Source organism: the organism of the source record quoted next, unplaced genomic scaffold (genome assembly GCF_019419815.1).
Source record: "Pyrus x bretschneideri cultivar Hongxiangsu unplaced genomic scaffold, Pyrus_bretschneideri_v1 Contig33, whole genome shotgun sequence".
In the NCBI taxonomy this organism is placed as follows: Eukaryota; Viridiplantae; Streptophyta; class Magnoliopsida; order Rosales; family Rosaceae; genus Pyrus; species Pyrus x bretschneideri.
The window spans coordinates 4,556,481-4,579,511 of NW_025999646.1; the positions used below are offsets into that span (position 1 = coordinate 4,556,481).

Consider the following 23,031-nt stretch of genomic DNA (forward strand, 5'->3'; position numbering starts at 1 on the left):
AATTTCACTCAAACTTGCTAATTTAAATAAAAAATTACGCGTAGTGTCTAATATCTGTTAATTTTCTGAACTACTTTGTCGTATGTAAAAACAAAATGAATTTGCATATTGCCACTCAGAATTACTATGTTTTGAGATAGGATGGGAAGGGCAAAATGGTACTTACACTCCCAAAATCATGTGGGAGAAGTACACATGGATCCTGTCCACAACTGCAAAATTAATGGGACAAATTTATGTCGACGAATAAAACAAACAACAAAATTAATGACACGTTTCAAAGTTGTACTTAAACGACAAATCACATTATGGGAATATGGGAGAGCCATAGGGGACGTCGTCGTTTTTATACGATTTTCGTAAGCTATAGTTTTTTTGGTTTTCACTCTACCATCTTGTTTGGTCAGTTTTAAGCCTTATGCTTGATGTGAGAACTTAATGAGTGTGAGGAGCTCATGTCTTCACGTTCTTTTTCTTCCTTTTTATAGGAAAATATTTCATGGCTTAGGGTATTATATTGTCAGATTTACTCGATGGAATATGGACCGTCAGATGTGTGATGTTTTAAGTTTCATTTTCATTTTCATGAATGTACTCACATATTGTTGTTGATTACATAAAAGCCCAACTGATTTCAAGATACGTCAAAAATTTTGAATTGACTTCTTGTTGTGAGTTGAAATTCGTATATGTATTTACGTTTTACTTTCTTAAATTATGAGTCAAATAGATATACGAGAATAGATTCCCGATTACACGGTCACACCCAAATGTTTATTCAAAAGAGGTTAGTAACTTAATACTGTTGGAGTCATACAATTTTCTTGTAAACCATGACAAAACCAACCAACCAAGTTCCCCAAAATCTCTTTATCTTGTTCAGCTTTGAATAAATTGCCCCTTAGTTTCTGTAAAGATAAATTTGGGTGGATTTGGGCCTTGGAAGCGGGCTTTCGGGTTTTCCTGGACTGGGGAAAAGGCAAAGATGAAAGCTTGGGTGGGCTTAGAACTTATGGGCTATAACATTATTTAAGAAAATTTAAAGGGATATTTGCAGGCACAAGTTTGACATTTCTGAAGGTAATCCGAATTGGGAGTATGGAATTCGGAAATTGAATTGATATTCATTCATGAAATTTTTTGGATTGGAGTTGCAAACATGAATTTTTTTTTTATCTGATTAGGCCGAAAAATCAAGCAATAGTGATGTTTAGCATTAAAAATAAAAACCGTCACTATGACATCTTCATGTTTAAAAGTTGTTCAGAAAATATACATGCGAAGTTTTTTCGATGATCCTTTGAATACTTGGTATGGATCCTTTTTGTGTTTCGCAAGTGTTTGATGTAATACATGTTAGTCATATCTCGACAAAACTCTGCAGGTTACGTCGAGAACACTCGACAAATTCTCTTCATAACACTCATCATATTGCTTCAATATATGTTGATATATGTTGACATATTTAAAAACTTTAATTGACTTCGTCGTTGCTTCAGCATGCAATGTATGTATGTACCAACATCATTCATGAATCATTGAAAATTTTTTTTCTTAGTCGCTCATATATATATCATATGTAAATGTGGTTTGCCTTGTAATAGAAAAATATGAAGGGCATTGCATGCATATCAAAAGACCGAATATATTATTGGTAGAAAATGAATTTCGTGCAAAATTGTTAATTAAATAATGAGGATTTCAGCAATCATGGTTGCCAGCGAATATTTACCACTGAAATTACAAATTAAATCACTAGGATTAATTAAATTAAGAACACAGTCAATGCCCCTAATCCTTATAATTATAAGATGGTAATCGAGTTCGAGCAAGATGTTGAGAATGAATCTCATATTAATGAAAAAATGAATCTTGCATGTGTTTATATGTAGTTGAATTATTCTTTATATTATTAAATGATTTTATGAAAAAACCTCAATTTCTTCACAGAACCACTTATGCTACACAACCAACGAAATCAAAGCAATGCAGAGTCGCATGAGCCCTGCTACGTTGCGAAATCACGTTATTAAATTATCAATCACACTATTACATTAGCCTTTGGAAGGATTTTCTCCCTTTTATGCATTGAGGTTAATCAGCATTATTATTTTGACTTACTAATTAATCAGCTGTGCTTTGCATTGCAAAGTTGTTCTCAATTGCATCTGTGTCTTTTGAGCGCAATCAATGCAAGAGCTTTATTGGTAGAGGGACAAACTTTTTTTAGTCACATCATTACACATATCAAATAATGATTGAACTCACACCAACTTTAGGAAAGACTTTTTTATTATGGTTAGAACACATAACAGAATACCACATATCATTGTATAAGTAGAAGAAAAAAAATCTTATAATTATATAATAATATGTTGTGTTTCATCCCATATGTCATGCACATTAAAAAATCTCTCCAACTTCACATAAGCCGCCTTCCGATTTTAGAGGGATTTTATAGAAATACATATGAGTTGGGTTGAACTTAATTTCCCCTTTGTGCTTAATTTGGTACGTTTACGTATTTGAGCATTAACAAGATTTTGATTTGTGGCTATGAAACTTTACGAAGGCACTATGCATATGAATTGTGCTAACCATAGCAAATAGCCTGGTGAGGGCACAAATTTTGGCTCCTAAAATATCAAAAAAAGGAAGGTTTCGGGTTTGAGGCTCCAAGCTGGTGAGTCTGCTCGACCTTGGCCAATGAGAGGGTGAAATGTCTTTGTGAGTCTTTCAGCCCCCATAATTGATGGATAACCGTAATTTGCCACCAGTTATCCTCATTTTTAAAATAAAAAGGGTATATGAATTTTGCTTTAAATTGTTCTTATATGAAAATAAAAATTGTCGTGTGTATTACTCAACAAAAACAAAAACAAAAAAATTAAGGGAACTTTGACAAAAAGTTTCTAGTACTGTTCATTTTAAGAAAAAAAATCATATTTTTACATTAAAAAATTAATTCTGATACTATTCATTTTACTTTTTATTTTATTTTCATCGTTCAAGTTCTTTTCATTAATTTTTTTAAAATTTAAAGCATGATAGAAGGTAGTGCCACTTGGCAGAGAGCATCGAGTGACGCGCCGGCTTACAGGACTATTGACTTTATTCTTCGCCGGCGACGACCACCACCAGCGTACAAAGAACAACACCCCAAACCCAACTAAACTACCCGAAAAAGAAATACAACTAACCAACAATTTTCTGTATCCGAAAACAAAACGAACATAAATTTTTATACTTTAAAATTCCCAAACATTGCTTTCTCTAGAAGCCATCATTTTTGCCCTCTTTCCTTCTTCTTCTCGTTCTTCTATTTTGTCCCTTTTTCTTGCTTTTTTTCAAACCCCAAAATCCCTTTTTTCAACGGCAGAGCTGGCGCTCAGCTCGCATTTTACATAACCCAGTTTTCAGAATCCCCCTGAAGCCTATTTGGCAGTGCTGATTTTCTCACAAGTGCTTTTATTCTGTTTCTTGAAGACGCTCACGGGTTATCCATGGACAGAGTCGGACTTGGACCCCTCCATTTAATCCCAATCTGTACGTTTTTTCCCAAGCAACAATTCTCTCTCTGAATCTTTGTTTTTATTTTTTTTGGGTTTTTGGGGTGGGTTTTGAATCGTTAAAGAAGAATGAGTCAACTCAGTCTGTTATTGCAGGAAGCGGTGCGGCGGGAGAGGGCGGCGAGGACGGTCCTCGAGGTTCTGAGAGAGCAAATGGACGACGCGGGTGGAGCGAGGGGGGTTTTGGGCAGGCGGAGCTTCAAGCAACGGCTGAGACTGAACGGGTTCGGATGCTGTGGGGCCACCTGGGGCTTCGGACGGACGGCGGCGATTGGCGCCAGAGAGGATGAGGAAGATCAAGAACCGCAAAATCTTCCGCCACAAGAACGAGTGGTTATAACTGTGCGCCAGGCTGAATCGGTTAATATTTGGAATCCGGATTGCGTTGCTCCGGTTTCGAACGGGTCGGGTATGAATTTAGCTGCCGCTCTGGCAGCCGAGCGACAGTTCCGGGATCCGCAGGATACGGAGGCAGAGGGGTCGGTGGGTCCCGCGGATAATGCAAGGACGGGAACAACGGCACCGGGAACGCCGATGAGAGTGTCGCTGATGAGGCTGCTTGAGGAGACGGAGATGGACGGCTGCGACTCGTTTGGCGGTGGCGCGACGGCGGACAGTGAAAAAGCAGCGGAGGGAGGGATAGGGAATGATTCGATGTGCTGCGTGTGCATGGCAAGGAAAAAAGGCGCGGCTTTCATCCCATGTGGGCACACATTTTGCAGGGTGTGTTCGAGGGAGGTGTGGTTGAATCGAGGTTCCTGTCCCCTCTGCAACCGTTCGATCCTCGAGATCCTTGATATATTCTAATGATCGTCCGATTTGATTGGATAATCGAAGAAAAAACAAAAAACCAGAAAATATTGGATGTGATTGTTTGTGGGAAGATGCCTCGAGATTGGTGCATTGTTGAAACTTTGATGGTGGAATTTTCAATGACTGGAAAATCCAATTCAATTTTTTCACATGTAATATGGGGGTTCTTGAATTTAATTAGTGTTTCCGTGACTCTATTTTTCTGCAACTTGAAAGGTACAATGTGCATTTTGTGTACATTTTTATGGTAATTTTTTTTCTATTATTTTGGAGTTATGTTTTTTGTGAAGGCATTGGTATCTCACGTTGCCAAAACAATTATACATGCGTTTAATTTTCTTAAGTAATAATAAATGTTAGCATAGTCATTTTGTAATAAGTCTGAGTTTCGACCAATACACTTTATATGACTAAGTACAGTATCACTTGTACATTTAATTTAAAGTCACATAATTTTTTTTCTATGTCGCAATGCATTATTATCTTAAAATATCGTCACAATGGTACCAGAAATGTAAATGCATTGTTCTCGTAAAATATATAATATTGACCCGACCTTTGACTGAAGAAGCTAATTGTCAGATAAATACGTTTGATTTCTTTGGAGGCACATGTACAAGGAAGCTTTTGTTAAAACAAAAGCAACTGTCATCTTTTAAATTTGTCGTTAAAAAATAAGCTTGAAACGTTGGCTTTTGTTTGTGTTTCAAGTGGAATCTTGAAGAACATTTGGGGTGGGTTGGACCAACCACAACTACCATCAACTTATAAGTTGGTGGGCAGAAATTGGTGGTTGTGCGAATCCATTTATGTGGGCTTAAGATAATGTGTTATTTTTTCCAAGCCCATACAAAAACGTCCAATGTTGCACAAAGTTGGCCCTAGGTCCTTCGGTTCTATCATCTTCTAATTTACCGCTGGGGATTCAACGGGTTTTTTTTTTTTCCGTACACATTAAAAGTGCATATTTAAGTTACGGATGAGAACAAGGGTCATTGAATTTTGTTAGAACAAACAACATAACAACTCTTGTTCTCACGTGTAGCTTAAATGTGTATACTTCTGGCGTGCATTTGAGAAAGCCTTGAAAATTTCAAACTACCATCAAATCATTATTAAGAAGTTCAACGCGATGTTGTCTCCAAATTAATCAAATACTCTGATGTGCAATAGTAATTTACAGACCTAAATCACGTATGAATAGCATCACGGAATTTGGATCTAGCAATTCGAAAGAGATGCCCTTTTATTAATTATATTTATTTAAAGGAAAATATATTTTTGACCAAAGTAAAGAATATAAGTAAACTTATGATATATCAATCTGCATGGCATCTAAGTATCAAAAGATTCATGTATACAGTTTTCATATAAAAAATGGGGATCATTTTCATGTATATACGTGTATATAGTAAACGAATATAGAGAATGACTTGTACGACACAATGCTATCTAGCTATCTTGCGTTCAACCTATTTTCTCACATGAAAAAAGAATCCAAGTTTTGTTGTATATTTTTGAATTTTTATAAAAAAACACAAAACTCCCTTGTTTTTTTGGCGATGGATTATCTTCTTTTTTTCATTGTTTTTGTTTTAGTACAATAATCACATTATCACATGATTTTATTAACTTACGCATGTATCATAATATGGGTAGACAACTTTACATGGCAAAACAAATTTGATCACAATCTTGTGATATGAATCTTTTCTTCTTCTTTTGTGTTCGAAATGATAATCAAATATGAATCTAGTCGCCCATAACATTGCATGCGGGATGGACCCCATTTATGACTTATCCAAATTCTCAATCACATGACCGAATGAGCAACCCGGTCAAATTCTTCCACGAACAAAGAAGAAAGAATCTCTTCAGGGAGGGTCCACTTTATTATGTGCACTGATCGATTGATATATTACCTCATCACATCAGAGATCTTATACGAGCAATCCTAAAAAGTATAGAAATTGATAATTAGTATTACGGTATAGTGATATTTTATTTATTTATTAATGAGAGATTTTATATTTGATTTTTATTAAAAGTAAACTTGAATCATAATATTGCTAGCTTATTGTGAGGCTTAACTCACTCTCAATCCCTTAATGTAAATAATATATTTTGTTAAAAAAAAAAAATCATAAGCCGTTTATTGAGTACATGATTTTCACACGTGGGGTTCTTAGTAAATTGGTATTATAGATGGGATCCAAAATAACATGTTGCCACGCATGAGACGTTGGTTTGAGTAATGGACAAATACTAGAAAAGAATGAAAACAAAGCAATGTAGCGCAAATTTTGAGTTTTAAAATGTCAAGTGGCGAGTTTTTAGTTTTAAGAAACAAAGAGGGATCAAAATTGAATTCCAAGAAATAAAATGACGACTTTTGAATTTCAAGAACTAACATAAGATTGAAATCGACTTCTAAGAATGTAGCTAAAAATAAACCTAATTCAATAATATGCGGATGATAATAATTGGAGGATGCAAATATATAGAGTAACGTGTCATGCCAACCCAGTGGTACTGGCCCGAACGAAATAGATTGTTCTTTTTAAAACCCATACCTGCAGTATAATGGGATGTGATTGGAGTGGTACCCAGGCTCCGTGACCGACTCAGCTTTACCAGAAAATGATTTTATTTTCTAAATGATTTCTTGTGCACCAGCAACTTTCCATATGTACGGTGAAAGAAAGTTGAGATTAATTGCCAGAAATAATTATAAGTAATACAGTTCGACAACGTTAAGTATGACTTTTTACGTACAAATCAATTGATATCTTACGTCATCTGTTAAATATGGCTAAATAATAAGTAATAGAGAGATTTTGAATGCAGTCCTTATCAATCAATATTATTTAACTAAAATCTTGTTGATTTTCAATTTTTGATATAAGTCTCTAAAATTAATGTGATAATTTATTTTTATTTATGTTACTATATTTTTTAATTAAAAATTGAAATTTATAGTTTTTTATGTTAATGAGATTTTAAATAAAAACTTATAATTTGTGGGATTAAAAATATTAAAATATAAATTATACTATTTTGTGTGTGTATATAAACATGGGTACATTCATCAAAATCAACAAAAAAAATTAGAGAAATGTTATTGGCACTTCAAAAATCTCATTCTACACTCCTCACAAGTTTATTTTTCTTTCCTACTATAGAAAGTTTGGAGTGTAGAATGAGATTTTTGGAGTGCTAATAACAATTCCCAAAAATTATTGTACCAAAGCATAGGTACATTCTTCAAAACCACAAAAAAAAAAAAAAAATATTAGGCTTAATAATATTAGTAAATTTCTTCGATAAAACTTGACACAGATACATTTTCCAAATCAAAGAAAAAAAATGTATCCATGTAAATTTAAAAATGGATTAGAAAAAAATTGAATAGATTTTATATAAAAAAAATGGTACATTTTACATATAACAAATTGGTATATTTAAGAATGGGTACATTTTAAGATTAAAAACTTGAAAAAATTATATGAATGGGTACATATAAGATAAAAAAATTGAAAACATTTTTTAAAAAGACTAATGGGTACAAACTTATTCTATTTTTTTATTTATTTTGGAAATGTTTTGGATTAAAAATTAGTTAGGAGTTTAACAAAGGTGTGAGTATTAAAATCCTATATCAATTATTAATTTTTATTTTAAAAAATTATGCAACTGACATGTAAATTCATTATTACATTAATGCTAGAGACTTGGATCAAAATCTAAAAACTAATAAGATTTTAATCAATGAACATTAGTAACTAGGGACCGGATACTAATTTTTCCTAAATAATACGAAACTGAGATGCCAAATTGATAATGTTAAACTAATCATGCGATGTTATTGTGTATTATATGAATTTACTAAAGTTTTCTATCAATTTGAGTAAATGCATGCATGCACGCATGATGTCTTCATCGAAATTAGCCAATATACGTAAAGCCAACAGAGAAAATACATGGAATTTGGAACGATCGATCCAAAAACCAACAAATTGAGGGTCACTTATATAGATATATGAAGAGGGATCATGTTCCAGTTGTATATGCATGTACTTTGCTCTGATCCCTTAATGGAAAATGCATGAATTCTGAGCTTGATCAATATATATATCTAAGTTCTACACTTTTTTACTTACGTGTGCGTCACTAAGCTTAATTAGCATATGTTTGAACTAAACGACTAAAATGACAAATCAATAAGACCAAACTTTTTTATATTTGGCGTTGCATGCAGTCGTGCAGGTTTGGAACACATTTCTGGGATGATTCATATTCTTAAGGCTTAACTAATGTGTTATCCTTTGAAACTGTTCTCAAGTTTCACATTGCCTTTGAAAGTTATTTGATTTAGGAAACTTTAATGAAAAGCTTTCGATACTATTCACTTTAACGAAAAACCACATTTTTACACTAAAAAAGTAAATTCTGGTACTATTCACTTTACCCTTTATTTTGTCCTTATCGTTAAAACTTAAAGTTTTCAAGCCATTTTCATTAGTTTTCCTTTTGATTTAACGTGCCTTCTAAATCATGTTTTGATGTCCCACTTTACTTCTGCGTTTAAGTTTGTTTAATTTTCTTTTGAGTTATTTAGATATAGACCCCTGTAACTCTTATTTCCTATATAAAAATCCACCTAATTATAAACATCCAAATACAACCCAAATTTAAAAGTGATTGCCATGTAGGAAAGTAATTGACCTATTAATACAAAATATTTACAACTTGTACCACAATATTCAAAATAAATCAATAAATATTATTACTCACCTTAATTACAATGAACAAATAATTTATTGCATATTATTACCCCTAACACACACATATATATACATATATACGTTCAAATGTATATAGTACTACCACAAGCTCAATATATATATATATATATATATATATGCACAGGACTACATTTATGATCAAACATGGTATACTAATTAATCTACCAATATGTAAATTTATGATGAGCAAATAACATATATTTTGTCACATCCCGGCTCGGGCGGGACGACTTCCCGAGCCCGCTCCACCACCGTAGCACGATATTGTCAGCTTTGGGCCCCAACCACGCCCTCACGGTTTTGTTTTTGGGAACTCACACGAGAACTTCCCGATGGGTCACCCATCCTGGGAATGCTCTCGCGCGCTACTCGCTTAACTTCGGAGTTCCCATGGAACCCAAAGCCAGTGAGCTCCTAAAAGGCCTCGTGCTAGGTAGGGATGAGATATACATATAAGGATCACCCCTGGGCGATGTGGGATGTCACAATCCACCCCCCTTAGGGGCCCGACGTCCTCGTCGGCACACCACGGCCAGGGTTAGGCTCTGATACCAAATTGTCACATCCTGGCCCGGGCGGGACGACTTCTCGAGCTCGCTCCACCACCGTAGCACGATATTGTCCGCTTTGGGCCCCGACCACGCCCTCACGATTTTGTTTTTGGGAACTCACACGAGAACTTCCCGATGGGTCACCCATCCTGGGAATGCTCTCGCGCGCTACTCGCTTAACTTCGGAGTTCCCATGGAACCCGAAGCCAGTGAGCTCCCAAAAGGCCTCGTGCTAGGTAGGGATGGGATATACATATAAGGATCACCCCTGGGCGATGTGGGATGTCACATATTTTGTAGGTATTTTATTTTGTATGTATCATCATATACATTGGGCACATTTTATTATTATATGTACAAAATAATAGGTAAAATAGTATTAAATAAAATAATAATATTTGTTTATGTTGGTACATTATTTTGCATACATTGGGCTTGCTTAATTATGTAGCTAAATTATTTTGCATGTATTTTACATATAGTGGGGAAATTATTTTGCTTTTTTTAAGCAATCTAACATTTTATAATTCAAATAGTAGGTGCACTGAATCAAATAACATTTTTTCTAGGTAAATTATTTTGCATGAATTTTTAAGTATACCAGGCATGTTTTTTTTTTTTTTTTGTTATATATATGTGTGTGAAATAATTTACCTACATTTATATGTAAAATATAATTTGTTGACTTAACTAAGCATGTATTATTACAAATATTAGGCATGTTTTGTTGTTATTATATATTAGGCAATAAATTTATTATTTATTATTTTTGTAAAATCATTAATTCTCCCTTACAATCTATATGGAACTAATTGTGTACATCAAACATTCAGATATGGGTGTTTTGGGCATCGAAAAATTTTAAATCTGTAAAGTCAAATATAATTAATGAATTTGCTGATGTGGAATCTAGTTAATGGGTTTTATTTAAGTAAAAAACTTATGACGGGTTTTATGTGAAAAAAATTAAATTTCAAAGGCTAAAATCATATTTTCAGTTTTCTTCGTTCAAAATTCAATACAAATGTGAAAAGTATAAAGTGGGAATTCGTAAATATAATTAAAAGGGCATCGTTCAAGATCGATGCAAATGTGAAAAGGTATATAAAGTGGGATTCGTAAATATAATTAAAGGGGCAAGTTGGGTCAAAATGACTTTCAAGGAAGTGAGGCTTGCAAACACTTTCAGAAGGAATTAAACACTAATTAATTAATCTTATTCTTCAGCACTTAATTACCCATAACTCCAATGTACAACCAAAACTTATTTCTTTATTGGTAACTTTATTGAATTAGGGTTTGCATGTCAATGTAAACTAAGTGATTAACTGTTAATGACACTATATTACTTTCTAGTCGTTATTTAGGTTACTTCCAACATAGAATAAATAGGTCGTGGCAGTGACACATTTACTAAGCGACATCATGCATGTGACTCAGAGTCATGCGACCGAAAGTTGAAAGTTGAAATTAAGTTTAAAGATGGGATTTCTTGAATTGGTTTTGATTGGTAAGAATGTTGAAAGTTGATTTGGAATGCAGCAGTCGATGGAGGAGAAAGGCGTCCAAGCCTTCGTCAAATTAGTCAGTTTCAATGTTTCGCAGCCCATAGCTTTTCTCTAGTCTTTGGTTGAATCTTAGAAGCCCCTTGGTTTTAGGAGAAATATTTAATGAGTGACACAGTTGATAAATTAAAATTAATTCATGACCGCAAGATTGAATCAAACGGCGAAGATGACTTGATCAGCAGGTCTGAAGAGAATATGAATCCGTTGATTGTCCCACATTTAGTTTATATTAATAAAAAAAACAAACTCACATGCTATAAGTTTATAAATTGAGTTAAATAACGTCATGTAATTGTGTTTTGAATACAATAAAAAATGTCTACTCGTTTTATAACTTGAAACGAAAATTAACCACCACATTCGGATTCAACCACCAGTAATTACTTATTAAGTAGCCCACTCTCTCTGACATAGCATCAAGCCACCAAGCTTCTTTGGTCACGTGTTCTTTGTTCAATGCATGCAAGGGAGCTAGTTAAGCCATGCATTTGACAAATTAATTAATTTGTTAACTAGCTAGTTCTAGATCCTGTAATCTATTGTTTAGCAGATGATCGATCGAAAGCTAAATGTTTTCACTGATTTGCGCACAATTTTTTTTTCTTTTCGTAAGCTTCTCTCTTGTTGATGAATAATGAGCATTGCCTTCTTGTGGCATGCCTTCCTTTGGCTTTTACTGCATAATTAAGCTATAATTGCCATTATTAAGAAAGAAAGAAAAAAAGAACATGGAAAATAAATGTAATTACAGTGTTACTAATCCACATAGTATGATATAAGCATTGATATAATCGATGTTATATTGATCTAGAGCATAATCTAAACTATATGTTGCAACATATATAAGTAAAAAGATAGCGCTATATCATGACGTGACAAAAGATGATTAATTAAAGAGATCCTTTGATATAGGCGCCTCAGTTTTGAATTTTCTAAATCAAACATCCATGCCTTTTAGTAATTTAATTAAACTTTTTTTTGTCATAATTTTGGTGCTATATATATCGTAACAAATTTTCTATAATCTAGCCTTTTGATTACACTCTCCTCCGTTAGAGATAATTGTAAAAAAAAAAAAAAAAAAAAAAAGTTGGTTAGATTCAATTTATTTTCACAATAATGCTACAATTTAGCAATAATTATCTACAATTTAAGATATTTTCTTTTCAAAATAGTTTAAAATATTTTTAAATCCTACAAAATCAAAATACCGAAATAAGTTTTTCTTTTAGTACGTTAAGAGAAAATAAGATTGAGAATAATATAAATGTACCAATACACAATGTGTACAAAATAAAAATATTGTACCAATATTAACAATATGTATCAAATCAAACGTACCAAAATTACAAATAAACGTATCAATTAATTATTTTTGTAAATTCAAACGTACCCGTAGATAATATATACGTAATGTATTGTATCTAATAATAATTCGTCAACAACTATACTTAAAAAAAAAAAAAGCAAAAAAAATATAATTTCACAAAAAAAAATATTTGGAAAAAAAACCCATTTGGAAAAAGAAATAATATTAAATGTTTGCATAACAAAAAAAAAAACTATGATCGAAAAAACATATATGGAAGAAGAGAAAATATAGTTTAATTACTAATATCTCCACTAAATAAGGAAAAGTGCATCATGCAGATAAAAAGATAAATTCAAAAATTATTTTAATTTAAAAAAAAATTAATAATGACATGTAATTTAGCTTAAGTGGCTATTGGTCAAAGCACTTTAATAAAAAAAAAAATTGTCGAAAATTTAAATCAAATTTTATATTGACACAGATGTTTAATTTAAATGATATAGAAAAACTATATGGAATTCTAATTTTCCCTTAATTAAATATTAACATACATGCTCCCTCTCTCTAAACATATTAATAAAGGAACTTTGGGACATGCATTCGTGCATCCATAAGACACTTTTCCTAGTTAGGTTCTAAAAGACGCTAGGCGTTAGTCGAACGGTGGGCTAGGGCCTACGCGGATTTATGTAAATATATTATATTTCGTGTAAATAAGTGTCAATTTATACTTAAAATATAAACAATTTCATCATAAACTATAAAAATAGAATGACATATATATTATGAAGCATTGGAACATAGTGAAAACATAGATAACAAGCATATAATGTGTGTTCATTTAAGTCTACAACATGTCTCTTACAATTTATTGAAAAAAAATAAACTGCAAAATGAAAGTTATATATTTTCTGTCTAAGTAAGTCGCAACCTAGGTAGGTGCCTAGGCAGGTTTGGCCGGGCTAGGCGGGTGTCCTCAACGGGTCTAGGTACCATTTCTTAATTTTCAAATACCTATGTATTAATCAGGCCGGTGGCTAGCCGCCTAGCGCCTTGATGGGGCCTAGGCGGCGGTAACTTGTTTAATAATTCAAGTTGAATTTCATGACCGTTGTCAATGTTGAAAAAAGAAGTACTATTACCATAAACTAAATTACAGTAATTTTAAAAGATAGCATGCTTGGGAAAAATGGTTATGGAGTAAAACTTTTCTCCTCCGCTCCTGTCTTTCTTGCTCAATACTCTTTTTCTTTCTCTCTATAAAACTTGATTGTGACCTTTAAATAAAAGGAAACATGAGAGAAAGATAATTTAGAAAGAAGAGAATCTTATCTTCTATATATAAAGCCGGAGACCAATTTTAGTGTCACGGCTTCGACAAAAATATTAGGACAAAATTGCCCCTCAACCAAAAAAATCCAAAAATAGCTCAATATAATATCTCAAATAATGCAAGGGTAATTTGATCATCATAAAATATAATATAAATATAAGTGGGAAGAGAAAAAAGAATAAAAAATGGAAGGATGAGTGAAAGTTGATGGTGGCCACGTGAAGGGGAAAGAAAAATATAATAAAAAAATAAGAAAAATCATGAATATTGTGTTCAAAACATCTTAAGAGGCGCGTAATGCCAGTGATAAATTAGTAATGTTTTTTTTTTTTTTTAAATTAGTACCTTACAATAGGCTAGTAATAATGTGATTCAATCATATGTTGTGAATAGTAATTTTGGTGTCACCAAGCCGTTCAAAACATCTTAAGAGACTTGTAATGCCGGTTATAAAAAAAAGGCTTTCGCATGTTGATAATAATGTAATTAAATTAGTTGTCAAATAATTTTTTTTTTAACAAATAATATTATCTACACAAAGGGAGAGGGGATGGACTTAACCTCATAATAGGCTAGCAATAATGTGATTCAATCAGTTGTTCATTCAATATTATTTTCTCTATTTTTAAACACGTTCAAAACATCTTAAAATACGTCTAATGTTGGTTATAAAAAAGGCCTTTCGCACATGGATAATAATGTGATTAAATTAGTTGTCAAATGAATTTTTTTTTTTAACAAACGATATTATCTACACTAAGGGAGAGGAGGTGGACTTAGTCTCACAATGGGCTAGCAATAATGTGATTTAATCAATTGTTTATTAAATATTATTTTCTCTATTCTTATTGTAAATTCTATAGAGACCGATTTTATTATGTGAATTCAACTACTTTAATTGGTTTATGAGATGTTTCTTCTAGCATGATATAATATTATTCATTTACTTCAAATATCTGACTTTCTTTTTGTCAATTTACGCATAAATACATTTAAAATATATAAGTCGAGCGTAACATGCCGTGATTCAAAAAATGTTTTTTGCACGCGCTCAATTATGTAAATTCAACTACTTTAATTGGTTTATGAGATGTTTCTTCTAGCATGATATAATATTATTCATTTACTTTAAATATCTGACTTTCTTTTTGTCAATTTACGCATAAATACATTTAAAATATATAAGTCGAGCGTAACATGCCGTGATTCAAAAAATGTTTTTTGCACGCGCGTGAGCGCGTGCATGAAGACTAGTAAACATGTAAAAAAACTTCATTGAAACCTCTTTGCTTTCGGGGGCAGGAGTGGAAACGTCTGAGAGAGCGCTTCGCGAAAGAATCGTGTGGCGCGGTGAAAGGTTTCCCGTTGGGGTTTCTGGCCCCCCTGGTGTGTATGAAGACTAGTAAACATGTAAAAAAGGAAAGACAAGAAAGAAAGAAGATCCAACAATGTATAGACCATGGCCAATCGTGCGTGCATAAAAACTAGTAAACATGTAAAAAAACTCGCGTGCATGAAGGCTAGTAATCATGTAAAAAAAGAAAGACAAGAAACGATGATCCAACAACGTATCGACCATGGCCATTGGCCGCAGCCTCAGGACAAAAATTGGTAGGGGTCCGTCCATCAGGACGTGCTTACTTACTCCCTCGAGTCCTGTTCTTTTTAAATTTATTTTATTTCAATATCTAATCTTAATTTTATTTTCTAATTTTCCATTTCCTTTTACACTTATATGTACTTGTAAATTCTTCTTTAATAGTGTATTATTTTGCTTTAGGGGGTGTATTCAATTGAGAATTTGAGAGACTTTAATGGATTTATAAATCCATAAATTTTTATGGAGTTTAATTGATTTGTAGAGATTCCATATAAAATTTTGATTCAATTCCCTCGAAATCTCATGAGGAGAGGTGAGATTTGTGGATGCTTAAAATACATTATAAAATCTCTCCAATTCCCTCTAATTCCTCAACTTTCTCAAATTCTTTAAAATCAATTTCTAATTGAATACACTTGGAATGTTATAAACTTATTTAAAATCCTAATTGAATACACTCGGATTTCTAAGGATTTTAATAAACTATCTTAAAATTCTAATTGATACACCTTCAATTTCAGATAATCACTTAAAATCCTAATCGAATACCCTTAGGTTCATTAAAAGAATCAAAATCCCTCAAAATCCCAATTGAATATATCCCCCTTAGTGTCAACAGTTACCAAATTTGGAAATTGGTACATGGATTCTCATGTTTTGCATTTAGACAGTGCATTTACATTTTTGTTATACAAAATTTACATGTATCATGTGTAAATACAAATGCTTATAATCGAAAATGACATGATGTATTTTTTTTTTTTTCCCTTGTTATACTTTACCATATATATATTTGGATTAAATTCTAATTCGTCCATAAATATTTGAATTTTAAAAGATCACATTCGACATAAAAGATTATATAAAAAAATCCAAATTATTTACGGATCTGCCACTCCTTTAGAGCCTATAAATTGCACCATAGCTATAGGTACTCCACTCAACAAAAACAAAGGCTACACACAGAGCATAAAAACCAAGCAATCCAAAGAGAAATGGCGACCTTCCCAGTTGTTGACTTGAGCCTTGTCAATGGTGAAGAGAGAGTAGCAACCTTGGAGAAGATCAATGATGCTTGTGAGAACTGGGGTTTCTTTGAGGTACGTAACCCAACAAGCTGTGAGATCTTTTATTTTTATCCCTCCTCGAGGCACCAACTAGATGTCAGCCCCTCGTGTGCTTAGAGCGGAAATCTGTAAAGTAAATCTGTCTCTAAGCGCAAGGGGGTCGGAAAACAAATGCGCCGCCCTAGTTGCCCAGTTTTATGGTACTGCGTTAGTTTCTGTAGAATTATGACATTTCTATGCGTTTCTAACTCTTTTTTGTGTATAAATAACTGAAGTTGGTGAACCATGGGATATCTACTGAGCTTTTGGACACTGTGGAGAAGATGACCAAGGATCACTACAAGAAGACCATGGAGCAAAGGTTTAAGGAAATGGTGGCAGCCAAAGGCCTCGACGCTGTCCAGTCCGAAATCCACGACTTGGACTGGGAAAGCACCTTCTTCTTGCGCCACCTTCCTTCCTCAAACATTTCCGAAGTCCCTGATCTCGAGGAAGATTACAGGTCACACACTAATCACAACAAGCTTAATTAATTTTCCACAGAATTGGACTTAGTCAAGTTGGCTAGAGCACCCGTGCGGCCCCTCGTTGCATTAAGTTCGAATCTCCTCCATGTAGGTTAAATTGTATTAGACTATCGTGTTGATTTTCTTGTATATATTTTGAACAATATTTCAGGAAGACCATGAAAGAATTTGCAGTGGAACTGGAGAAGCTAGCTGAGAAGCTTTTGGACTTGCTGTGTGAGAATCTTGGACTCGAGAAGGGTTATCTGAAGAAGGTTTTCTATGGATCCAAGGGTCCGAATTTTGGGACCAAGGTCAGCAACTACCCTCCATGCCCCAAGCCAGACCTGATCAAGGGACTCCGGGCCCACAGCGACGCCGGTGGCATCATCCTGCTTTTCCAGGATGACAAGGTCAGCGGCCTCCAGCTTCTCAAGGATGGTGAATGGGTGGATGTCCCCCCAATGCACCACTCCATTGTCATAAACTTAGGTGACCAGATTGAGGTATGCCAGTTACCTGACTACCCATTTTTTATGGAACGGAAGTCCGATGCGTCATCAATATGTATTGATATCATTGTCGTCAACAAAACTTACGGACATGTTACCAATACATTTCAACGCTCGACCAATTTATAATGAAGAGTGGACGTCATGCACATATAACTAATACTTTCGCTATCAAGTTTACTGAATCGTAGACTAATTTTGATGCAGGTGATCACCAATGGGAAGTACAAGAGTGTGATGCACCGGGTGATAGCTCAGTCGGACGGGACCAGAATGTCGATAGCCTCGTTCTACAACCCAGGCGATGATGCCTTTATCAGCCCAGCACCGGCAGTGCTTGAGAAGAAAACTGAGGACGCCCCAACTTATCCCAAGTTTGTGTTTGATGACTACATGAAGCTGTATTCTGGCCTGAAATTCCAAGCCAAGGAACCAAGATTTGAAGCTATGAAGGCCAAGGAATCGACCCCTGTTGCAACTACCTGAGCTCTGAGAACCGTCCGATGGAACATGACACAAATATAATAAAAAATTAGTGCTTGGGTTTTATGCGTTTGTGCCAAATAAAGTTGGGGAGAAGAAAGTTTGGGTTTATTTTGTTTTCTTTTATTTTTTACCTCCACTGTTTTTGTGGTTGAAATCTATCTATATAAAATACAAATGATTAGATTCCAAATACAAATAATTAGATGCCGAAAACTCGAGGGACCCATCACCATGTTCTTCAAAAATTTCATTACGTTAAATATGTTATACAGATTAGTAATATCACGTGATTGGTATAGTGGCGCGATAACACGGATACAGTGATAAGGAGAGATCAAATTGTGCATTCACAACTTCTGAGATTCATATCATAAAAACAGAGATTGTATTCATAAATCACACTGCACTGAATTGGAGCTGAGGAGCAAGCTATATATCAGATCCAACTTAACTGAAGCTGCAAGCCAAATCGCAGGCCTTGAGCACATAAAGTAGAGACTTCAAACTAATCAGTACTGCGAAAAAAGTTCACTTTATCAAATATAAAGATTGCAATTACATACCACGCTGCACTGAATCGGAGCAGCAATGCTAAAAAATCAGACGCTACGCACATAAAATCGACACTAACAACTCATCATCATTGAGAAAAATGTTAAGAACATTGCCCAAAATCTTTTTGAGTACACAGCTGCATATTCCGGCACCCGACCTTTTCAAACTGAATAAAAAGCATTCCAGAATTCAAACATTCAGTACAGAAAACCTACACCTCTTCTCTCCGGTTATTCTCATGATGAACATGCAAAAAATGAAGCTTTTCATGGAAGCCACCACTAAAATAGATGATCTTACTTCCCTGAAAGAATCTCATCATCTTTATTGGCTTCAACAGAAACGTCACTGCCTAGAATCTGAACCTTTTTCTCATCCCCCTCCACTACTTCGACGTTGGAGAAATGATTCTTCAGAACCAATGCGATGTCACCCTCAGAAGCTCCAGCAAGCTTAAAGCGCTCCACAGCATCGTCCAGGTTTTTCTTCCAACCATCCATCCCCAATTTGCATTCGACCTGGGATCGCTCAAAAAGCATGTTACCCCAGAAGAGATGGATCTGTGATCTCATAACAGCTGCCTGTTCTGCAGCTTCATCTGCTGAAATCTCACCCTGACCAGATGCATCACCTTCATTCCCAGTACCTTGTTTTTTCCTTTTTTTCATCAACTCATCCCTCTTGCTTGCACTTGGATCCTTCAGTTCCTTTGCCCTCTGCTCCTCCAGCTTCTCCCACATCTCAGTTGCAACTCTCATCTTCGCCTCCGCACTGTCAAAAAGTGTCAGCATTTCTGCAGAATCACAGGTCGCGAGATCTATTTTCCTAGCAAGTGCAAATGACCAATGAAGTTTGGCCATTTCAAATTGTTGCTGCCCCAGCGCCAGCAACCCCTCGTAAAAATCTGGCTTGATCACAAGTGCCTCTTCATACTTCTCTCTGGCCAAGGAATATTTTTCCCTGACCCAGTCATAGGCCATTTGAAGCTGCGTAGCCACTACATCCTTGCAGGCAGACTCATCTAAGGGAATCCGCTTCCTTGCCGCACACATATAAACATTTCCCCAATTAAAGAAAGCTAATGCCGCCACCTCCTGGAACTTTGAGGCAGCCTTGTCAAAAAGACTCTGAGCTTCTTCACTAGTAACTGCCTCTTCAAGAGCCTCCGAACAAAGCTCCATTCCAAGCTCATGCAAATCAATATGAGCGTCTGGGTCAATGCCAACATGGCTGCGGAAAAGCTGAGAAAACTCAAACAACCAATCATCCATCTCCAATTCCTTGCACTCGGGATCTTCTGCAGCTCCTGGTTTCTCCTTTGGAACTTCTTTCTCTGTCTTGTCAGTTTCATAATCAGCAGGCTCCAAAACAGATTCACCAAGTGAAGAATTAGAGTTACTTTCATCTTCCTTGATCCCCTCGGTTTCGACAGGTTTTTCCTCCTCTTCTTCCAATAAAGGCGGTTCCTGTTCAGGAGTCACTTCCACGATATGCAATCTCAACATCCCAATAGAATCAGCTTTATCTATTTCAGGCTCTTCTGAAATGACCTTGTCAACACAAGACTCAGCCAACCTAAGTTCAGCAGTAGAGGTTATAGTCACCAGATCACCATCACTATCCTTATACTTGACCAAAACTGACTTTGATGATGGAAAGCGCTTCGTCACAATTTCCCTCAATACTCTGAAATTACAATTCACAGGCATTTGGGCAAGCCTTATGTCATGATCATAAACAAGCTTCAATGGTCTCCAACGAGTTGCAGCCTCTGGCAATGAAACTGAAGATGACGGCTCCTTCAGGTTACCCTTACTTGGATTGGCAGATTTTGAAGGACCATTTGACGGCTTCAATGTGAGTTTTGGCATTTGGGTTTTGTTCAAAGGTCCATTCTCAGCCGGTAAACTTGTTTGAGGCTTCTCAGTCCTATTACTTGGGGATATACCAGAACCACCAGCTGAAGCAGCTGCCTTCTTTGGAACAGGCCGGGCTGGTAAACAAGGCCCCAACCCACCAACTGGAGCACCGCGAACAGCAGAAGCCCCAAGGGCAGCAGGTGACGGGCGGCTCTGGAGGTCCTGCTGAGCCTCCTGACGCACGCCAAGCGCTGTCCTCAACCGCTGGGCAATCTCCAAAGCATCCCTGTGAGTTGGGTCAGCAACCAATAACACCTGAACATCCTGCATAGCCATTTCATACTTCCCTATCGCCTCCAATGCCCTCGCCCTCCGAAGCAGAGCCCTGACATACCGGGGCTGCACCTGGAGCGCCAGGGTGCACTCAGCAATGACAGTCTCATAATCTATTGGCTTCATTTGCATCAAACAAGCCGCCTTATTGCTATGGAAAACCGCCCGGTCCGGGTGGGTCTTGGGAGTGAGCTTAAGAGCACTATCATACTGGTCCAGAGCACCCACATAGTCCTTCCCCTGAAATCTCTTGTTCCCTTCTTCTTTGAGCTCGTGGGCTCTTTTCAAAAAGATCGAATTGTCCAAATCAACACTACCGTTTACAATCGGAGTCGAATTCGCATCCGTCGGGACCTGGTTCGAAGCTCCCTTCTTCTTCCTACCACCTGATTTCCCCATATAATCCTCTCCCTCTCTCCCACCCCCTATAAATTACACTCTCCCACTTATATACACAAAATATTGTATCTATCTAATCCAAAATTGATGGATGAAGAATCAAAGCAGCAAGCTTTCACTGTTTTCGACGAGAATTTAATGAAAAAGGATAGAGAGAAATGGGGGCACTTACCGATGAACAAGCTCGAAAAGCATCAATCTTTGACGCAAATGTTTTGATTGCGAGTGATGGGGTTTTGGATTAGATGAAATTACAACCGGAGAAATGTTTCAGCGAGTCGACGGAGGAGGAGGATAAAACCCTAGGTACCTGGAAGCAACACCGAACTCAACTCTTGCCCCTTGGGGTGGCTCAAACCCTAGAGATATCTGCAAATTATTTCCAATCGGGGTTTAATCTAATCTGATGTGGGCCCTTCCCTTCAGTTCACTTTCACCGTCGATCTTTCTTACGTGCGTGAATCGTTGACGGACTCTCCTACTGGAATATTCATTCGTCAGATCAAGTAAAATATAGGATTTGATTATCTTTTGGTTTAAAGCTGTTCACAGGGCTGGTTCATTCAATTTCCAAATATCGGTTTGGACTTTTTAGAGCTTGTTTTGCTTTAAAAAAATAACTTTAAAGCGTTTTTTGTATACATATTATTGAAAATTACTTGTAAGAAGCATTTCAAACTCTTAATTGTCAATTTAATCGTGTTTTGTGTTGTGCTTATGTTTATGGCAACCTATTTGTTATGGATCTTAAACTCGATCCAATTGCAACTCAAACATGATTGTGCTCGTACTACTTTTGAGTCTTTAGTTGCCTTAGGTTGGTGTCATGATCCGTCATGTGCTTGCCTCGACACATTAAAAGTTGTGTTCAACGCATCTTACTTTTAATGGACAGTGCTCGCCTAAATAAAGCGAGAGAGAATAGTTTGAACTCTGAGCCCAGTCTATTAGGGGGCGTTTGTTTGCCCTTACTAAGTTGGACTGGACTAGACTAGACTAGCTATTAGTCCAATACTGTGTTTGTTCCATGCTGGGACTAACATTAATGAGACTAAAGGGGACTAGCATGGACAAAACCCTTCACTAAGAGGTCTTAGCGAGACCCCCCAATAACCATGGGACTAGCTAAGACTATCCTCTCTTTCTAAACCTCGTCATGCTCAACGACCACTCCCGACAGACTCCTCGTCATCTCCGGTCACCTAGATCAATCATTAACTTTCCGACTCCATTTCAAATCCATTTCACAACCAACGTTCATATAAAATATACCAAATTGAAGCTGGGAGTGACAAGATTACGATTTTACCTGAATAGAGGCCAAAATGTGGTCGAATGTGGCCGGAAAATGGCTTGGAAGTCTCGGCCTGTTTGGGCTTCTTCAAATCCATGACAGATTCGAGCATTCAAAGCTAAGATCTCGGTCTAGGGATGGTGATGAATTTTTTGGCGGTGCTAACTTCATCCAATTTAACGAGGGTTGGCTGGAAAACACATCGGGAAACCTGCAACTCGTCGGAAATTGGAGCCGTGAGGTTCCATTCGAACAACACATAGCTAGAGAGGGAGGGAGGACAGAGAAATAGACACTGGAATCAATAAGGAGTTTGACCAGGAATGAGAAAGAGACATGAATTGAGAGGTCTAAGAGGAAAAAAAGAAGGAGAGGGTGGGACGATGAGAGAAGAGGAAAAGAGTGGGACAGAAATGGTAGGAAAAGATGAAGAAAAAGATAAGATCATAATAAAATATTAATAATTTAT

At 35.8% G+C, this 23,031-nt stretch overlaps 3 protein-coding genes across 3 annotated transcripts; 2 read left to right on the top strand and 1 right to left on the bottom strand.

The window, feature by feature from the left end:
• Positions 1-3,384: 3,384 nt before the first annotated feature.
• On the top strand, positions 3,385-4,633 carry LOC103948229 (E3 ubiquitin-protein ligase APD1). Its single transcript, XM_048590997.1, has 2 exons — positions 3,385-3,546; positions 3,666-4,633. The coding sequence occupies exon 2, from the start codon at positions 3,723-3,725 to the stop codon at positions 4,374-4,376; it is 654 nt and encodes a 217-aa protein (XP_048446954.1). The 5' UTR covers positions 3,385-3,546; positions 3,666-3,722; the 3' UTR covers positions 4,377-4,633.
• An 11,856-nt stretch (positions 4,634-16,489) lies between these two features.
• Positions 16,490-18,335, top strand: LOC103948231 (1-aminocyclopropane-1-carboxylate oxidase 1). The gene is given in 4 exon segments (NM_001302321.1): positions 16,490-16,651; positions 16,894-17,120; positions 17,297-17,630; positions 17,844-18,335. Coding segments are annotated over 4 exon segments (945 nt in total). The 5' UTR covers positions 16,490-16,546; the 3' UTR covers positions 18,123-18,335.
• A 300-nt stretch (positions 18,336-18,635) lies between these two features.
• On the bottom strand, positions 18,636-21,794 carry LOC103948240 (protein CLMP1-like). Its single transcript, XM_009359248.3, has one exon. It carries the CDS (start codon positions 21,266-21,268, stop codon positions 18,974-18,976), a length of 2,295 nt encoding a protein of 764 aa, XP_009357523.2. The 5' UTR covers positions 21,269-21,794; the 3' UTR covers positions 18,636-18,973.
• Between the last annotated feature and the right edge of the window lie 1,237 nt (positions 21,795-23,031).